The sequence below is a fragment of the Alligator mississippiensis genome, chromosome 4, assembly GCF_030867095.1.
Source record: "Alligator mississippiensis isolate rAllMis1 chromosome 4, rAllMis1, whole genome shotgun sequence".
NCBI lineage: Eukaryota > Metazoa > Chordata > Crocodylia > Alligatoridae > Alligator > Alligator mississippiensis.
In genome coordinates, this window is record NC_081827.1 from 234,837,238 (window position 1) to 234,858,824 (window position 21,587).

The following is a 21,587-nucleotide window of genomic DNA, read 5'->3' on the forward strand; positions in this document are numbered from 1 at the left end:
TCAACTACTAGTGCTCCAAAAAAAAAAAAAAAAGAGTGATATGGGCAGCTGCATGTTGAAAGCCCTCTGTCTGCAGCATGAAAAGTTGCCATAAAGACATACTCTCCAGTCATGGGATGACAAGGCCTTACTCCTTATCTCCTGTCCCCAGGGGAGTCTGTCAGTGGCAACAGCTGTTCTAGGAGAGCCCTGTTGCATCCCCAGAACATGGTCCTGGGCGTGCCCGTGTCCCCTTTATAGTTGCAGGCCCTTTTTAGTTGAAGCAGCCTGTTCCCTCTTCACAGTGGCAAACAGGCTGGTAGTCCAGGACCCAGACCACCTTCAACTGTAAAGAATGTGTAGACAGCATGGGACATGGGAAAGCTGGAGACTGGTGATGCTTGAAAGCCCCTGCCACTACTATGGCTGCCTGTGTGTGGCAGGTAGTTTACCCACTAGGGTAGGCCACGGCGACCCCATTGCTATTAGGTAGTAACAAGGATAGGCCAGCCTACAAGCTTGCCTAACTGCTCATCACTAGACAGGCTATCAGAGAGCTATTTGCATTCCTTCCCTCTGCCTTGGAGCGAGAGAGAGAACGAGAGCAGGGCACTGTGGGATAGTGGAGGATATAATGTTTAACTTGTAACTATATTTGTCCCTTTAAGTATGCCAGACTCCAATATCTGCATTTTTCCCATTACTGTAATATATGGAGTCTTTCCCATTGGAGTAGAATAATTTAAAGCTTTATCACTTCTTAACATGACATAACACGATCTGGGATCTTATTCTTTGATCCTAGATCAATGACCTTGCATTTTCTTGTATAGAAAATCATATTGATCAAGTAATCTAGCTGACCATGGTGTTCCATATTAGTCTGACATGTCCTGATGATTGCATACCATCAGAAATGATAAAGCAATATAATGAATGTTCGTCACCTCAATGACAGGCACAAAATGAGTGCCACTCACTGAGATATCATTGGGAAATGCTCTTCTAACTTTCAAAAGAATGTCAGCCAGGCAGAAAAAAGTTTTGGCACAACAAAGATTTCACCTCTCAAACTCAGTAAGTATGACTTTGGTGTCTTGTAGGTGTGCAGCTGTGGCTGGGGTAAAATTTATCAGTGGGTGGAAATAAATAATCTGACTGTAATGTAAAATCAAGAAGTACTATAGCATGTATACAATACTGGTCATAATCATTCCCTACAGCCCAGCATCTTGATTTTAAATATATATATTTGTCTGTAAGGCTTGCTTCAATCCAAGAGGGAAAGTAATTTCCAAGTATCCTCACATAGGATGTATTACCACAGCAAGCTTCCTTTCTTTGAGGCTGAGTAGTTTAATCAAGATTATAGTTCTTAATTAAGTTTGTTGAGTTCATCTGAAAATTACTTTGGTGTTAATCATGCAAAAATATGAAATATATGGCACTTCTAGCAACCACTGGTAATTTTAAAGAAATAGTGCAACATAAATAATAAATGAGAAAGCAACAGGAACAAACTGGTAAATGACTGTTGGTCTTGACTAAGAGCAAAATTTTGGACTAAGGGCAAGAAAACAAAAGTAGTTTAAAATAAAGTAGCACATTTATTTATTTGTATGGAATACTGCAATTGAATAACAGAACAAGTTATAAACATCCCATAAACAACATATAAGCAACCTATAAAAAATGGCACTGACAGTCTTAGATTTCAGGGGTATAGGTTATAGCTGTGATGGTCTAAGGACATAGGGAGACAAGGTGTTTTTGGTAAATCTGATATCCTTTATTATCCTTTTTGAGATTTGTGAGATGACATTCACGGGTGTTTTCCTCAGTGCGAAATCAGTAGTATCAGAGAGTTTGGCTCTACATTACAGCTTTCTTGGTATGCTTAGGGTGATTTCTGGTTTTGTGCAGATATGTTTGTTGGTTCATGGGTTTCTTGTATACCATGGTTTGTAGTTTACCATTCTAAATGGTGCTCATTGAGTCTAAAAATGAGATGTTGGTGCTGGAGTATTCAAGAGATAGTTTGATGGAGGGGTGATGACTGTTGAATTTATGATAGAAATCAATCAGAGAGTGCAGGTTTTCAGTACAAATGATGAATATGTCATCAATATATCTTAAGTATAGCAAGGGTTTGATGGTGCAGTCCCTAAGGAATTCTTCTTCCAGGTTGCTCATGAAAAGGTTGGCATACTATGGGACCATTTTGTTGCCCATAGCTATGCCCATGGTCTGGAGAACTGTTGGTTATTAAAAGTGAAATTGTTGTGTGTGTGGAGGAAGTGTATAAGGTCAGTAATATCTTTGGGTCTGTACTCTGAATTGTCAACTTGCTGTTGTAGGTATGTAAAGCAGGCTTGGATGCCATCCTGGTGTGGGATGTTTATATATAAGCTGGTAACATCCATGGTGGTGAGCAAGTTGTTGCTGGGAAGGTGGTCTATGTTTTTAAGTTTTCATAGAAAGTCTGTTGTGTTTGGGACAAAACTTGCTCTTTGGGTGACAAGAGGTTTTAGGATTGATTTGATGATACCTGATATTTCCTCAGTTAGGGTTCCATGGTTGGATATGATAGGTCTGTCAAGGTTCTCTTGTTTGTGGATTTTAGGGAGCATGTAAAAAGTCCCTGGGTTAGGTAGTGTGGGGGCTGGGGGATCAAGGTCTGCAGTTTTTCTTGTAGTTCTGATGGAAATGATTTGATGGTAGTTCTGAGTTTCAAGGTGAAAAGGGAAGTGGGGTCTTTCTGTAGTTTATTGAATAGGTGGTGTCAGAGAGTTGTCTGTTGGCTTCTTTCTATGTAGTCTTCACTGTTAAGGATGACTATGGCTCCTCCTTCATCTGCTGCTTTTGTTACTATTTGGTGGCTAGATCATAGAGATTATATGGCCCTTCTCTCTGATTGGGAGCAGTTGTTATGGTAGCATGTGTTGTTGATTATTTCATTGTTCATTCTTTCCCTGAAGCAGTAAATATAATGGACAAGGTTAGAGATTCATCCACTGTGAGGTATTCAGTCTGATTTTTAATAATTCAGTCTGATTTTGGGGGGTTAATCTTTTGCTCAATGTTGTCAGAGAATGAAGTTTTGTTGGAATCACCCTAAACACAACCAACCTAAACAGATCAAGAAAGCTGTAGTGTACAGCCAAGCCCTCTGTTACCACCAAACTTGCACTGAAATGACAAGAATAATCAATTACATGTGGGGGCACATTTCTCACAAGAAAACCACTCTCTCTCAAAACTCTCAGTTCTAATCCTTAAAGGGATTTTACAAAACACCTTTCACAGAACTTCACTTCATCAGCCTACTGGATACAAAAAACATGGACTAAATATAGACTTTGGATTTATGACACATTATAATCTGCCTAACATCTGCCTCTCCAGGTACCTCTCTACTATTTGCCAGCTACATTCATTACTCTCCGCTGCACCCTACAACCCATCTCTCACCCATTGACTCCTATTTACAACTTCATTGTCTGGCTTTCTTGCATGCACCAGCCTCTGGCTCCTTTACTATTCATTTGATCCAGGAAGAGTGCACAACAACTGCAGATGTTTTCTCAGCCTGACGAAAAGTGTTTGCTCCTGAAAGCTTGCAAAGAAGAATGTTTTCCAACTATTTGAGTTGGTCTAATAAAAGATATCAGATTTACCCAGAGTACCTTATCTGCCAGTTTTAGATTTAATATTTATTGCAAGGCATTGCTAGTAGACTGATGCAGATCTTCATGCAACCATTAAAATAATAAATAGGACATTCCTTCATTATGTGTGCTATTGTTTGGATTTCACCACACCCACACTTGGAATCTTTAATAAAATTCCATTTATGTATTAGGTAGTTACATATAGTGTGTCCAATACAAACTCTGTTCAGTGTTTTCCAGCTCCAGCTTAGTAAAGCAAAGCCCGAAGGTTTAGATGTGGGGTCCATGATAAGAAATTTCTTAATGATGTCAATTGTGTTCCTTTGCTGGATCCGTTTTTCCTTGATGTCAAATTTTTTCTCATTCAGCTTTTTTCCCCTCACTCCAAAATAGCATTCTTAAACGAAGCCTTGGCCTAAGGGGGTCATTAAGTTTCTAAAAACATGAGTAGCGAATTGAATGTAAGCATTTTTGTAGAGTCTTAAAGTACCCTGTTTGTGTCAAAGATCAGGAGTAGGGATATGAGAACAAGCAACCAAACAGGAGTGTAACTGCAAGTATGTATTATGAATCTCATTGTTTCATTCATTTGAGAGTCAATTAGACTGGTATGGGTACTCCTGCTCCAAAGTGGGGCACAATAGTCAGTGGCTGAATAAAAGAGGGCCAGCACTGATGTTCTGTGGACTTCTACATTGCTTCCCTAACTCATACCAGCTGGTTTTGAGATGATGTTATTACATGTGGGAAGTTTGTTCTTAGTCATTTATAGATGATGCCTGTAGGTGAGACTGGTGAAGGTGGATTCCTAAATATTTTGGGGTTGGGTTCATAGTTGACTGGTTTTCCACAAAAGCTAATTCTTAGACAGATGTTCACATGGACATTTGAGAGATGAAAAAAGGAATAAATCTTTTTTTCAGGGTTGGGCTTCAAACATCATTCATTAAAATAATCTTCTAATTTTACCAAATCATTACTAAGTGTAGTTTCAATAATGCTAGTCTCAGAGTCCTGTATTAAAATAACAATAAAATCAGCATAAATAAATTTTCTTGATTTTATTTATGAGGAATATCATGTGTGTACCAATTGAGGAGGATGTGTGCCAGAACACAGCGCTGATTAATCTTAGTCTATTTATTTTATCATCAAGGCAAACTCTGAGCTTACAGTTGGACAAGATATTAAACAGTACTGTAATAATGTTTTTGTAACTGAGAACAGGCAAAAGGAAGACATTTTATGAGAGGATTAATAGTATAGAGAAAAAAGAAAGTCCAAAAACAGTTGCAAACAGTTTCAACTGAAATTGAAAAAAAACATATTTGGAAATTATGAACAATGGATCATTATATAAGATGAATGAAATGATCAATGAGGCTTGAAAAATTTAAAGAAACACTTTTTGTGTTCCTAAATACTGCCTTTAAAAATATCTCAGCTATATCCCTTCAAAAAACTAATGGACTGAAAATAAGGAGCAATGCTTTCTTTTTATGTAAAGTACCCATTATTCTTGGGATGTAATAATGTAGTTTCTTTGAACTGTAAATTACTTAGAACACAATAAGAAGTCATTTGCCTAGTTGGTTATCACTAAAATACTTTGTATTTATGTTACAATTATGATTTCTGGTGCACAAATCTCTTCTAGAAAGGAATTTGACAGACATAGCAATCACATAAAATGAGTATAGTATTATCTTGATATCATAAAAAAACTATTTTTTTTTCCTTTTCACAAACATAACTACTAAAATGGAGTGTTATTCTAAGGCTGGAAAATCATGGTGATAATCTCCATGCCCAGTTTCAGGAGTCCTTGTATATAGGCTTAAAAAGATGTCAGATTTGTTCATTTTTTTTAACAAACAGGCAGAATCTGGGAAATACTATGTATTTATATTTACTGTCTTTTGGACAGATTTTCCACTCAGAATAATGTTTAGTCATGCAGATTTTTTTCTTGACATTTTTTTAACATTTAATTTTCTTCTCATAGATTTAAGTTCCATTTGCAATAAAAGTAGACTGTGTGTGATAATAACTTGTGACTTCCTAATAGTCTTACCTGGCAATATATTCTTGTATATTTGACTATTTCATGCAAGTGAGATGTTCCTTAAAAAATTGGTAAGTCTTGAGCTGAAACATGTTTTATAGTTAAAGGAAAGCATCTTGTTAATTTAAATCTAACAATCTGGCACAAATGCATAAACTGATTAGATCAATTCCATGCACTTTTTTGTCTTGGTACTACCTCCATGAGAAAAGAGTTTCTTTATTTTTCTTTTGAAGATATTTTTATCTTAACTTTCTTTATAGTCCAATTCACTGAAAAGATGTTGAGATTCCATTTACTAGAAAATAATGTCAGACAGATTATGAGTTTCAAGAAATTGTCATAACTTAATTGCTTAGCAACAGTAAACTTGTATAATGATTCTAAAGAAAAAAGAAAGCTTACCTTTTTGTTGCTAAGGATATTAAAACCTTAACTAACTTGTTTAAGATTTGAATAGTTTGGTTTAAAACATCCTCCTCCACCCTCCTTCTCCTGCTTTGATTGTTTCCAATATGGAACAAATAGTCAAAACAATATAAGAGAATCTGTTCTTGGAGTATTCTCTGCTTAATAAAATTATGAAATAAAATTGTAGTAATGCAGGTCTGAAAGGAACCTCAAAAAGTCATCTAATCTATCTCTCATCTTATAAGACAAGATGTAGCAAGATACTAAACCACTCCTACCAGATATTTATCTAGCCTTAACTACCTCCAGTGGCAGGGTTACTACAGCATCCTTAGGTGATGTGCTTAATTATATATATTGTAGAGAGAAAAAAACTCCCTTAATTTATACTACAATCTCACACACACACACACACACACACACACACAGTATGTAGCCAATTGCCCATCAAGAATGATGGGGGTGTGTGGGGAGGATGGAGCCCTGTGGCCCCCCCCCCCCCCAATCTGGGCCGCTCCCCCCCTCCCTTCTGCCGGACAGGGGGAGAAGGCCCACTCCTCCTCTCTCCCAGCCGCTGCCGCATTGGGTCATGTCAGGCCTGGCTTGCTGCTCCCCCCCACTGCCGTGGCCTTGTTGTTATTTTGCTGCTGTTACTACTTCCTTTTCTTTGAATAATGACCTCTATTCTTAAAGTAGTTAAGTCTACTAGTTCACTATCATTTTCACCCAAATTCCATTCCATATTCATATTCTTACTCTATTCTTTCTGTTAGGACCGTATCTAAAATTACCTCCCCTCTTTGTTTAATTTTCTGATGCAATAAAATGTCTAAAACACATTCCAACACACCACATTCCTGTCATACTATTGGCTATGTAATAGATGTCCAAGTAGTTGAAATCCTTCATTATGACCAGGTCCTGTGTGTAAAACTCTGTCATTATTTCTCCCTTTCTTTTCACCTTTTTATTTCATGAAAAGATTTTCAACATGTATGCCTTCCACCTTTCTGGACTTCAAAAACCAAAATACATGGCATTGATATACAGTGCAAGGCTTCCTCCCTATTTTCCCCACCTGTCATACCTGAACAATGTACCGTCTTTTATACCAATATTCTATTGTTATAATTTGTCCCATCAAGTCTCTGTGCTGCCAAAGAAACTGATATTTTGTTTGTGACTGATGGTTTTTTACTCTTTCCTATTTCTCAGATTCCAGCATGTAATTTTTTAGACCTGAAATGCATTAGATGGTTATACTTACTGAAGACTAAGTTATTGGGCTCAAGATGGTAAATGGATGGAAAGTTATGGAGTGTGATTATATGCAGAAGGTTACACTAGATCAGTGGCGGCCCACCCTTTTGTCAGGTGTGCCACAAACTAGCCTCACACCCTCACTGAGTGGCACTCCAATCCCCTTCCCCTGCCCAATCTTCTGCTCTGCCTTCCGCTTCCTTCCCAAGATTCTGTTCTGCTATCTCCTTTTGGCCTCTACTCCCTGCCTCATCTGATGCTCTGGTTTCTGGTCCCTACTTCATCTGCCAGTGTTCTGCCTGTCACCTCAGTCTCCTGCATGCCACACACAGGGGCTGCCTATGCCATTTGTGGCACCTGTGCCTCAAATTGGCCACCTTTGGACTAGATGATCCTTTCTAGTTTTAAAATCCAATTTCCTTCAGTTTATACCTAGTTTAAACTCTAGACCTTTGCATAAAGACATTACATTTAGATCAACCTAATCAGAGTTACGTTGAACTACCAATTGTGCAAACATTCAAAGGGCTTAAATCGCCTCCAAAATGGTGTGCCCAATCTCTTTAGCTCACCTGAGAAAGTATACAGACCTAGGTTGAGATCAGGTTAATCTAATCTCCCGAATGCCTGTATATATTTGCAGCACAGCCTAGGAGCGGCAAATGGTTTAAAATGTTACTCCCAGTCTGTATTTACATGGCTTAAAGCAGGGTTGGGCAATTATGTCAGCTGGAGGGCCACTTAATGTGTTTTGGTGAGCTGTAGAGGGCTGCACACATAAAACCTTTCAGAAGATATCATTTTAACAAGTTATAATTGAAAAACAAAATAAAATCATATACTGAAAGTCAAACATCTACCATAACATATTTCAATTTTATTTAAAAAAATACATTTGTCCTGATTTTTTTTTTGTTTTATTTATTTATTTATTTATTTTTAGTAGTTGTAACAGGGTGGGCCTGCTCGCGATCCATCTACTGGTGGCCCCGCCCACCTGTTATGGGCCTACTGCCTCCCTTCTCATCTGCCACGCCCTGTTGTTAATTAAGTGGGAGGCTGCCCATTGTATGTCCCAATGCCAGGGGGTGCTATCTGTGGCTCTGTTCCTCCCCTGTACCTCACCTCAAGCTTTGCAGATGGTATTTTTAAATTCCTCTTTATGTTGGTGTCTCGGCCGTTGTGGGCCTACCCCTTTTCTCTCTAGCTAGGCCTGTCAGTCAAAACCCCCCCACTAATCAGGGTTTGACTCCCAGGCTCTAGCTCTCAAAAAAAAACCCACCTCACTTGGGCTCCTGCCCCTCTGTGGCACTGGGGTCAGCTCACCCCTGAGTGCTGCACACTCTCTGGCACTAGGGTCCCCACACTGCAGTGGGCCCCCAGTGAGGCCTCCTCCTTCCCCAAATTGCATCACCCAAACCACCAGTCTTAACATTCAACACAAAACATAGGCTTCTAAGGTCATATAATGGAAAGATAATAATACAGAAACAAGAGAAGCAACATGCCTGCTTACTTTAGATGATCATGAGGATGACTCAGGGCATGGTGTACTCTTCTGACACAGACTGCAGCTGCAGCACCATGGTCTTTGGGAGTCTGCCTCCTGGCTGCCCCTCTGGCCTTCTCCACTTGCCATTTGTAGGGTCCTGGCCTTCCTCTTCCTGTCCCCTGACCGGCTGGCAGGGCTTGAGCTTTAACCCCTACTTGACCGGCCAGCCATGACTGGAAGGTTCTGGACTTAAAGGGACCACTTTGTCTCTTAGTAAGTGGGTTAGGGTTCCCTGTTACAGTAGTGTATATAGAGGTCATTGCATGATCGCTCAAAATAAAGTCTTACTCTTGTATATTGTGTGGGGCAGGGAGTGGTGCTGTGGGAGGGTATGCAAATGTGTGTGTGGGGCTGCCTATGCACTAGGTCCCAGGAGCCAGGTGGGAGTGGAGGGAGTGTCTCCAGCAGCAGCTCCTCCTCCTGCCCGTGCTGCACCACTCTGGGCACCAGGGAAGTGGTGGCAGCCTTGGAGACATGTGCCAGGCACAACATGACCAGTCAGGCAGGGGCAAGCTGCAGTGAGATGGCTCCTGCCTTAGTGCACAGGGCTGCAGCCCCAGCTACCCTCCACCCACTTGGTTGGCCACAGGTGGGGGGAGCTGGCTGGCCACAGGTGGTTCATGGGGTTGGGTAGGCAGAATGGGTTGAATGTGGCTGGGAGCTAGAGCTGAAGCCCTGCACTCTGGGGCAAGATCCACCTGGCTACAGCTTCCCCACCCTGCCTGGCTGGGCATGTGGTACCCAGCATACATCCCCATGGCTGCTGCCACTTCTCCATACTGCCTGCTGCCTGGAGCAGCACAGCAAGGGCAGGAGAAGGAGCTGCTGCTGGAGGTGATGGAGCCAAGAGGAATCTGGGCAGCTGCAGTAGGAGCAGCCCTGCTGGGAAGCTGTTCACACTGGCCAGGGCTAGGATGCTGCCATTGGCAGGTGGGGGTGGGAGCATGACATGGGCTGTCCCAGGTGGGATTGGACAGGGCTGTATTCCATGGAGAGTGCTGTGGGGGCAGCCGCAGGCCAGATACCATCAATTGGTGGGCTCGATCTGGCCCACAGGCTGTATTTTGCCCACTCTGGCTTAAAGTAAGCCATGTGAATGTAGACTGGGTGCAGCAAACTCCATATCCCCCATTAGAGTTTGCACTTTTTGCTGTAGTTTAGGGTCATCATTTAGATTCTTTGCTATCCATTTTTTTCTCACTGATATATACTTTTTCCTGCTTCTTTCATTTGGAGTATAGATAGATATATTTGATGTGAAAACACATGCAAAGTTGATTTAAAATAAGGTGACTTAAGCCACATTGGAGCATGCACATGTAAAGCTCCTTCATATGGTGGCAGCCTTTGCGAGCTAAATTGACTTAACTAATGTGATTCAAGATAGTATACCTTGGTGGTATATTATCTTGCACTGCATTTAAGTTGACTGCTCCACAGACCTGTATATGCTCTGGCAGTTGAGTTGACTTCAGAAAGTTAAATTTACGTAACTGTCAGAGAGTTAGTATGTGTGTCCTCACCCATTATATCAAAATCAGACTGCTTCAGGTTTAACTTTTCTTCATTCAGGGTCAACATTAGGGCTATTTAGCTAGTTTGTATTTTACAACTTACAGGATCATGCAAGCCTAACAGTTAAGTTTGCTCCCCCATCTTTCTAGAGCAGCTAAAAGGTATGGCTATCAGTGATAGGATAATATATCTTTATTAACTAATAACATAATGATGAGAAATTGTATGCTCTGCAGGATGACCTCTTCATTTCTACATTTTTTTAGGAATCAAATATCGGAGATAAAAGTAGTGAAGCTGTAGATGGCAGAGCTATAGAAGGGAAAATGTGTGGAATGAGCTGTTCAGAGATGGCAACTGCATACAGTGATTAATTACTGAAAGGGTGTTTGCCAACCAGAAGGTGAGATTATGAAGCTAGTCAGGTTTTTAAAAGAACCAGCATCCAAAAATATATGGTGCATATTTCACAGTTCAATTAAAAACAAGCCTCAAGAAACTTACCAACTAATTTCAAGGATATCAGTGGGGGTCAGAATAGTTGGAGGAAAATAGGGAGGAGAAAGAGAAAAAAAGAGAAGCAGCACATCAAAGAGTTTATCACAATTAAGATTACTTACTAGGATAGTTTGCGGTTTGTAAAAGATACTTTGCAGACCATCCTAGGAAAAGCATTAGTTAGTTAATAGTATAAGATTTGTGGTTAGTTAATAGTTTGTGGTCAGTTATCCTAGTTAATAGTACAACATTTGTGGGAGACGTGGGCCAGTCAGGAATTGAAGATAACTCCATTTGCAGGATGAAAAGCACTTTGGCCAACATGAAAGGCTTATCAAGAACAAGAATCTTGATAAAATGTCTTAGGTACCAGTACCATCTTATAAGGATGAAAAAAGATTAATACCAGGCCCTTTGTGGCTCCCCCCACTGCCTACCCTTGGCATGCTAAGTTGAGGCGTGGGTCAAGGTTGGTTGTTTTTGCCACTCTGGGCAAAAATGTTGCTGACCCATGGTTTATATTATAACACCATCTTTATCTCAGTATAAAAATTAATAGTTATTATTAGGATTTATTATACTGCTGGAGACACAACATGCTGGAGACAAGATTATGCTGCTGGAGACAAAAGATACTCCCTTGTGGAAAAAAGAGCTATCCAGCCTGGAGAAAACAGAAGTTACAAAGCAATGCTTATCAAAATATTAAATGTATTCCTCATAAAATGAAACTGCTTCATTTAGAGAAAACCTACTTATCAGGTTCCAGATTTGTACGTAAAGAAAGGTAATGGCTTTGGTTTGAGTAAGGAATTGTTTAAAGAAGCACACAACAGTCTTGTGCATAGTATGCATAGTGCATGCTCAGCATATGTGATAGGCATTACCACTTGTGAGTGTTATGAAGACCACAGAACAGTAAAATGGAAAAACTGCAATAGAACTCTTACCTGACAGTTCATGAAAAAGAATAGATCTCTATGATCCAAACAGAAAAAAAACTATCAAGTTATGCAGAATTTTACACAAGGTACTACAGATTGCAACACTCTGAAACCTGTGTGAATTTGGAGTAATTCCACCAAAGTTGATTTACATCAATGCAAATGATCTTTTAAGAAAAAAAAAAAGTCATTTTTGCATAGTTTTCTTGTATTACAAGATTTACTGTAACTGAAAAAAGGTAAGAATTGCAGATTTTCAATGAAACTGGTTACAAATAATCCAGTTTTCAAAATGCAGTATTTCAAAGCTCTCCTGGAAATGCTTGGTTTGCAGCTGCCCTTAAATAATGCAAATGGGCGAGATGAAAGAGCTTGCGGGAATAATTCATTTTGTTCTACAGGGCCTTCAGTACAAATCTCACTTCATCACCCAGGAGCTAGTCTAGCCATTCTGCACTGGCTCATGTCTTCTTTATTTCATTTCTAAAGTGTATTAAATTTAATCAAATAAGACACATTTGTGGGAGAAGAATAAAGACATGTAAATGAGGAGTTAGTAAAGAATAGATATTGTACTGTACATTTACACCTTAGATCATTTTACTTTGGTTTCCCCAGGTAGATGAACCCTATATTTAACCCTAATTGGTTAATGTCATATTATGCAAAAATATTCCTGTAAAGGAGAAAATGTTTCACCAAGGTCCTGTAACTTATTGAAGAGAGCATTTTAAGGAGGAATGTTAAAATGTTTTTGGAATATTCCTTAAAAGAATGCAGATCATTTGTCAGAGAAATACATGTCCATAAGAGGTTAACAGTGTGGATCCATAATCTGCAATAACAACTGAGCATGTCATTCTGTTATTTACAGCCATCACATATGAATACAAGAAGCCAGAAGCTGTTCTTAATTCTATAGCATCTGTTCCTACTGTGGAAACGTTAAATAGATAAATGATGATAAAACTTGACCAAAATAGAAATGAATACCTTATATAGGCAAAGAAAAGAAAATAAGTAGAATATTTTCAATATCTCTATCTAGTTTCCATATATTCAAGAATATAGAGGCAGTCTACTGATTGATGTCTTAGGTACCCAGAAAACCCTGTTTATATTTATTAAATTTAGTATTGCATAATATATTGTAATGTAATTGATTTGGAAATAAAATAGTTAAGAGTATTCATTAAGCTCAATGCTGACTGAATTTTTAATGAAATGTGGGTTATATCAATTAAAGAGTCAGGCATGTTTAGAAAGGAGGAAATCTCATAAATACCTAGACTTTTATAGTGAGATACTATCCAGTAATTTCTGTTATGTGATACCTACTACTCATTTGCAAGATAAAAACCTTTTTTTTTAATTTTAATTAATCACCAAGGCATTTATACACATACCTTTTCATCTTGCGATGCACTGGAGATATGGCGGGTCAGATCAGACTCAATTAATCAAGTCTGCTCTACACACAAGCTGATGCGCACGGGAAATGGAGTATATATCAACATGGATATAGGAAAAGTAATAGGTTTCTAGCATCACAGAAAAGATCCATATAGGACAAATCTGGAAATCTGTGGCATTCCAGGGGCTGGATTACTTCCCCTGTGTCTCTCCTGGTTTTTATCACATCATTGAATCCCCAATTGTCTAAAGTCCTGTGGCCCTCAGAAATCTGCCTAACTAAAGACAACCTTTGTTACATGTCTGAATAACTCATAGCATATAACTCCTTTGCTTCTTTCCTAAACTTAGGTCTACGTGATCAGACAGAGTTTGATTCCATCATAGCAGTAACAAGACCAAGGAAAAAACATGTTATGTTGAGTTGATGGAAGTATTTTGAATAGCCATGTTCCCTCTCGGCATAGTTCTCTTTTCCCTATGGGATTTGGCCCATTCAGTTTCTGTTGCATGTTCCACTAGATTAAGCTAGCCTGTGGACAAACAAAACTACAGTATATCAATTTTAATTGTCATGAATTATTTATTTCTTACTTTCTTCAAGGGGGAAATATATGTAGAGCAGATGAATTTCTATGCAACAATTCACTCTGTAAACTACATTTCTGGGTATGTGATGGAGAAGATGACTGTGGAGACAACTCTGATGAAGCACCTGAAATGTGTGGTATGGCATTTCTTATGCTAATGCTTCCTTGTCCCTAGTCCTAAAGGAAATTAGCAAAGTAGAGAAAGATGCAACAAGCATCTACCTTGAAATGTATAGCATCTACCTAGAGATGTATAGGTCTCACTTGACTAGACAAAGACACTAAGTCAGTTATATTTTTCCTCATTTGGCTTTTGAAAATTGGTCTTAAATATGGATATATAATGGCTAGAATAAAACAAACTCAAATGATATTATTATGTAACCCGGAATAAATTTTAGAATAAGGAATAACAATAAATGCATCACCCCACCCTATCAGATATAATTTACTGATACTTTTGCATATACTTGATCTATTACTTCTATAAGATTGTATAATAATATTCTAGAAAAGACTATTTGAATACAAAGCTAAAATGTGGAATTATTCCTTATGCAAAAAATAGCATATCTACATTGTAGTCATGCTGCAACTTCAGTTAGAAGAAAAAAGTCAATGTACTATGGTTTTCTTACTACTTTAAGTTGGGCTGTACTCATTGTAGAACATGAGGGTGGATTGAGAGACGCGCGTGCAGTGCCAACAATATAGTTATTTAATGTACTGGAGGATATTGGCTTTGGAGAAGGCAAACCACCTGACATATATTGGTGGGGATTGATGCTATAATGGTAGATTCACTTGAGTGAACAATTAACAGAAAAAGCAATTAACATTAGAGAATAATTCCTCATTTGGAAGCCAATCAGATAAAATAATATACCCTGGGAAGGCATCAAGACATTCTCAATAGTAGTGTTCAAGAGAAAATAAGATTTAACATTGAAGAAAGGATTTAACTAGCATATTTTAGCCATTTCTAATGCACCTTTTATTTCTGTACCTAAATGCAATTTAAATTTCTAAGCAACAACTTAATCAACAGACAAGTAAGGCAGAGCCAGGACAGGATCCACTGTTCCACCCAAAATGTTAAGAGTAAGGGAATGCCAAGTCAATGAAAAGACCCTCCTACACTGGGTGCATCTGCACATGCACATTTACTGTACAGTAACTGAAATTACTCTGCAATACAGGCATGCGTCTACATGTACATGCCCATACTATGCAGTAAATATGGTGACTTACGCCAACTTGAGCATCATGCAGGTGTCAAATTTATGCGCAATTATTTACTGCACAGTAACACATGTGTAGACCCTTACTGCACAGTAACACTGTGTGTGTGCAGTGTCTTGGGACTAACTTTAATCCAAAATCAGTCCCCACACAGCTCTTTAATGCTCTTTAATGCCTGCACATGTAGAGGCTGGCCTATTCCTGCTAACTGCAGAGTAAATTTAAGTTTGTGTAAATGTTCGTGTAGACATGTCCAGTATTTCCAAGACATCAACTAGCTTACCTTCAGGATTATAGGGCTGGAAAGAACCTCACAAAATCATCTAGTTTAGTCTCTTCCTCAAGGCAGGATCAGCTCTGACTAAACCATTCTATCAAAGTGTCTGTCTAACCTGCTCTTGAAAATTTCCAAAGAAGAACATTCCACAATTTATCTGGGTAGTCTGTTCCAGTGCTTAACTACCCTCATAGTCAGGAAGTTCCTTCTAAGTCCAACCTAAATTTCCTATGTTGCTTCTAGTCCTGTCTCCCACACCCACAGAAAAAAAGCTCATTTCCACCCTGCCTGTTAATCACCCTTCAGGTGTTTGTGTCCATCCTCTCTTCTTCAGCCTAAATAACTCTAGTTCTTTCAGCCTTTCCTTATAGGTCTTGCTGCTTAGACCTCTAAGCATTTTTGTTTTTCTGTGCTGGACTCTTTCCAAACTGTTCACATCCTTCTTGAAATGTGGAACCCAAAGCAGGATACAGTCCTCCAGGTGAGGCCTCACCAATCCTGAATAGAGCAGAAGAATCACTTCTCTTGATTGGCAAGTGACACTTCTGTTAATATAAGCCAGTATGCATTTGGGTTGTTTTGCAACAAGAGCACACTTTTGGCTTACTTATGATTTACTGTAATTTCCAGGCCATTCTTTGTAGTACTGCAGCCTAGCCAGTCACTCCCCACCCCATATTTATACATGAAATATCCCATCCTAAGTACAGGACTTTGCACTTCCTGTTGAGTCTTGATTTGTTGCAGACTATTGCCAGTATACTCAGGTCATTCCAGATTTTAGCCTTACTTTCCAGATTATTTGCGACTCCACCCAATTTGGTGTTGACTGCAAATTTGCAAATTGTGCACTTGATTTCATTATCCAAATCATTAATGAAGATATTAAACAATACCAGACTCAGAGCAGACCCCCAGGAAACCCCACATGATACCTTTTCCCTGCTAGACACTGAGCCATTGATGGCTACTCATTGAGCACAGTGATCCAACCACTTATGTATCAACTTTACAGTACTTTCATTTAAACTGTATTTCCTTAGCTTGTCAATAAGAATGTCACAAGAGACAGTGTCAAAGGCCTTGCTGAAGTCAATATATAGCACATCCATTGCTCTCTCCTGATCCACAGAGTTTATCATTATATGTTTGAAGGAAACCAGGTTGGTAGACATGACTTACTCTTGGTGAATCTGTTTTGGCTATTCCTGATCACCTTGTCCTCTAGGTACTTCAGAATGGATTCCTTGATGACTTGCTCCATGAACTTTCCAGGTATTAAAGTCAGTCTAAGTGGTCTGTTGTTCCCCAGATCCTGCTTCTTTCCTTTCTTAAATATAATGTTTGCCCTTTTCCAGTCTTCCAGGACCTCACCAAACCTTTCCAAATTCTTAAAGAGGATAGCATATGGCTCCCAAATTACCTGAACCAATTCTTTCTGTGCTTAGGATGGATCCCATCCAGCCCTGCCTATTTGAAAACCTCAGGTTCTCTAAGTAATCCCTAACCTGTTCTGGAGTTACTCTAAACTGTTTACCTCCTTGCCCATGTTTGTTGCCAACTGTACTCATCTATTTGTGAAAACTGAAGTAAAAAGCCTGAAATTCTTAGCCTTCTCTGAATCATCTATAACTAGATTGCCTTCAACATTCAATATTTTTCCCTGATAGTTTCCTTGATCTTCCTCTTACCATTGGCATACTTGTAAAAACCCTTTTTATTGCATGTTATGACTCTTGCCAGCTGCATCTTAAATTATGCCTTGAACTTCCTAATTTTGTCCCTGCATGCCCATGCAACACTGCTATACTTTTCCCTAGTACTTTCCACTTTTTGTAGGATTCTTTTTTGGGTTTCAACTCATTGAATAGATTGCTTTCTAGCCAGGCTGGTCTCCTGTTGCACTTCTTCTGTCTCATTGAAATTACTTGTTCCTGTGCCCTTAAGGGCTGTGTCCAGATGAGCACACATATGCATTTCCTTGGGGACAAATACTGCTATGTGTTCCTGGGGAATGCTTGTTTACGTGTTCTCAGGTGCACAGCAAGTTGCCCTGTGCGGGATAGTGGAGGCTGGGGTCAGCACCTGGACTTGCCCCAGCAGCTTTATCTGGGGTCCTGGGGGCCTCCCAGGACTCCAGCAGCAATGATTTGGCAGCAGGGAGGCAGACTGACAGCTGGAGCGTGGTTCCAACCAGCCAGGCTCCAGTTTCAGATGGTATACATACTGCCTTGTATTTTTAAGGCTTGGATTTTTTGACACTGGTATCTCCTAGGGTCAAAAATCTCCTTGTGCTGAAAATTAGCAGTGTGGGAAACACCCGCATTTGTGGTGTGCAGTGCTGCAGGTGGGTCTGCAGTGCCACATACTGCATATGCATGCTCAGCAGGACGTGTCCAAGAGGGCCTCCTTAAAGTAACAGCTAGCTGTCCTGGACACCTTTTTTCCCTCAGACTTGTCTGCCAGAGGATCTTGCTGACCAGCTTCCTGTGTTTGTTAATGTCTACTTTTCTGAACTCCAGTGTTCTTATTCTGCTACTCTCCTTCCTTCCTCCTCTTAGGATCTTGAACTCTATCATTTCATGGTCACTGCCCCCCAAGTTTTCTGCCACCTTCACATTCCCAAACACTTCCTCCAATGCTTTTGAGCAGTAAGTCATGCTCTCCTCACCCCCCCAAGTTGGCCTCCCTACTATGTATCAAAAAGTTAACTTCCTGACACTCCAGGAATTTGCTGGACTGCTTATGCACTGCTATGTTTCCCTCCCAGCAGATGCCCCAATAATTAAAGTCCCCCATGAGAATCAAGTCCTGAAATTTGGAAACTTCCATCAGTTGTCTAAGGAAGGCCTCATCCACTTTCTCCTCCTGATTTGGAAACCTGTAGCAGATGCTCACCATGACAGCCCTCCTGCTGCTCTCCCCTCTCACATTTATGAAGAGGCTTTCAAAATGCCTACTTTCCACTTTATACTGCACCTCCAAGCACATGTACATCTCTTTTATATATAAGGCAACACTTCCTACTTTTTTCCCCCTACTTATCCATCCTGGCCACTGCATATCCATCCTGACCATTGCAACTTTCTGTGGAGAAGCCATTTCCTATTAACATGAATACATGCATAGATATGCTTCTCTGTTTCTCCTTACTTGCACATTAATGCAAAAATTATTATAAACAACTCCAGCTTCATAAATTTCAAGAGATCCTTCATTCAGATACTTTTCCCTTTCAGTTCAAGATTTGAATAAGGCTTGGGTAAGAAACAGTTTATGTATGAACCTCTGTTGTTGCTATGCAAGCATATTTTTAATTGATAGAATAATAAGGAAAATAAGTTTTACAATAGCAATTTCTCTTAAGTGTTATTATTTCATTGTACTGTTGCATCACAGATTTAGAAGTACATATACCAGAAGTGTTGTGCATAGCATATATTCATAATTTTCAGAGAAAAGGCATAATTAATATTGCACATTCATATTGCAAAGTGAAGTTTTCAAAAGTTTGGTAATAAGAAAGCCAAGGTTGCATGTACAATATTAAATAAACTCTATTTTTGCATGATGATTAGGTGTTAGGTTTTCAAATAACAATTTCTTAAATAATTGAATCTGTTCACAGAAAATGTGAGAGCAGAAAACGTGTCAAACTAACAATTTTTAATCATTCCGTGTTCACTACCTCCCTTTCTAATAGGTATAAGCATCTGAGCTTTACTTCATCTATACCAAACAAACCAGATAATGTGGGCAATTCCAAAAAGATTTTTTTAAGTAGTTAAATTTTATAGGACCTCAAAATATCTCATTTGCTGTTCCCAACATCCTAAATCCTGCCCTGAATATATTAAAAGCTTGCAAAGCAACAGCTGCTTGGATTGAAGCACATTGCATCAGGAGTATGTTACATAATTTTTCTTCACACAACAATCTAAGTCAGTGATGCTCAACCTTTTGCCCCTATGGGCTGGAAAAGTGCCCCAGGACTGGTTTGTGGGCCAGATCCCTCATGGGCTTGGCATATAAGTCTGGGTCCCCCACATCCAGATCAGACCCTGCACCACACTAATGGTGCCCAGCATGCCTGAATCGGGCCCTATGCTGTCCCAACCCCATGCGCCTGATCTAGCATAGAACCATGCTCTCCGGCCCACCACGCTCCCCATGGTCTGGAAATTTGGCAGCAAAGGAGTAGTAATAAATGCTAACACCGCTCCTCTGCAACCTAATTACAGGACCTATGGGGAGCCCGGCAGGCTGAATGACAGTTCTGTGGGATGGATCTGGCCTGCAAGCCAGGAATTAAGCACCCTGGATCTAAGCAATTGAACATGCTTGTTTACCATGTTGATGGAAGCACAATAGAGAGGAATAAGCTTGATGAGAAACTTCTACTTAACTACAATGAACTGGTATTCACTTTTTTAAAAGGGCATCTGATGTTTTCTTCCTACAGGAAAATTTCCATGCCCTCCAACAAGGCCTTACAGATGCAGAAACAACAGGGTTTGTCTGAGACCTGAACAGATTTGCAATGAGATTGATGACTGTGGTGATAACTCAGATGAAGATCACTGTGGTAGGTGAATTTACCTTTCCAGACATTCAGATCAAAAGAATATATGAAGTCAATTTTATTACAAAAATCTAATTGTTCTTAAGAAAACTTAATTGCAAGTTTATAGATCATAATTTAAACTTTAAAGCAATTAGGCTTGACATAATTTGAGACTCCTTACAGCTTCCTGGTCATTTCCATTTTTATGTGCAATAATCTAAACAATATGAAATACTAATCTTATTTTATTTTACTGTTTATTTATAATTATATAGATAAAATCACATATAAAGCAAGACCTTGTAAAAAGGATGAGTTTGCTTGTAGTGATAAGAAATGTATACCCATGGAGCTGCAGTGTGATCGATTTGATGACTGTGGAGATGGTTCAGATGAGCAAGGCTGCAAAATAAGTGAGTTTTGTTGACAAGCTATCTGTTTTTCATGCTCATAGATGAAGAGAAATAATTAAAAAAAAGATTGTCTCCTTCCACACAAAAACTACCCAACAAGATGGTTCTCATTGATATGAAAAGTATTAGCTTGCATATTATTCAAGCTAATATACCACAGACTACACCTTAAAACAGATATGAAGAAAATAACTTTGCAAAATAATACTGTTCTTTTCCTAAAAATAAGAATGAACTATCTGACCTAGTGAGTGATTCATTCCAATTTGAGCTCTTCCAGCTGTTTCAGTTGATCATATTTTCCTTCGTATCATTCTATCTCTATCAAGATTTTTTTTAAAGTCTGTGGTTTTGTGATAGAGTTCTTGATCTGATAAATCCATCCATCTATAAATTCAAACATTGACAAGCCATACCTTCTATAATATATTAAAACTTTTTATAATCACAGGGATTTACTTCTGTTTATTCAATGATATAAGAACTTTTTCATGAACCTAAATTTTAGAGGGGTGGGGGGAGGTTTATTATGAAGAAAATATGTTGAATTAAAAGATATTGTTCTGTTGGGCTACATTCTTAAATTGATTGATTGTCGTAAGAAATCTGTGTATTTCCCAAATCCTTGCATGAATACTTCAACCTAAATCTGAATATTTATAGAATGGGTGATGAAGGCTGTCAGAACTACTTTCATTTTCATTTGTGTCCTTTGTATTTTGTGGTGCCAATATACATGTGCAGTCTAGGAATGATAAGCATAAAAAGTTAATTCAGACTTTTTTCAAAATTCTTTGGTCTTTTAATCCACTGCAAAGTCTCCTGTGAACAGCCATATTAGAAGACACTGAAATGATTTCTAAATTTAGAAAATCCCAAAACAGCTGTTCAGATTCCTTATAAAGCAGCTTATCCTCAAAGTATCAATGAAGCATAGTGGTAATTTTAATTTTTTTCTGGGGTTTTGTGGGCCAAAAATCATCCCTTCACATTCCTTAAATATAATAAAGCTTACCTGCAATGGCAGAGGCTGAATTTTTTTGACTTTTAAGCAATATCTTGAGAAGTTTTTCTGAAATGTTAAGTTTCACACCCAGATAGTTCCCTTGCTCCCTACTATGAGACGCAAATTAGACTTGTGTTGGATGTTTGGTTTTTTCATTAGGCCCGCTATCAAAAAGTTCTATGGCCCG

The 21,587-nt window shown here is 39.0% G+C and overlaps 1 protein-coding gene across 5 annotated transcripts in view; it reads left to right on the top strand.

Annotated features, from left to right (window-relative positions):
• The window catches only part of LRP1B (LDL receptor related protein 1B), a 1,609,743-nt gene that overhangs the window by 1,467,655 nt on the left and 120,501 nt on the right, over nt 1-21,587 (top strand). For all 5 annotated transcript variants that reach the window (XM_019480601.2, XM_059727405.1, XM_059727406.1 and 2 more), the window contains 3 exons: nt 13,913-14,035; nt 19,880-20,002; nt 20,257-20,394. In XM_019480601.2, the coding sequence (XP_019336146.2) occupies nt 13,913-14,035; nt 19,880-20,002; nt 20,257-20,394 (384 nt within the window). The remainder of the gene's footprint in view (nt 1-13,912; nt 14,036-19,879; nt 20,003-20,256; nt 20,395-21,587) is intronic.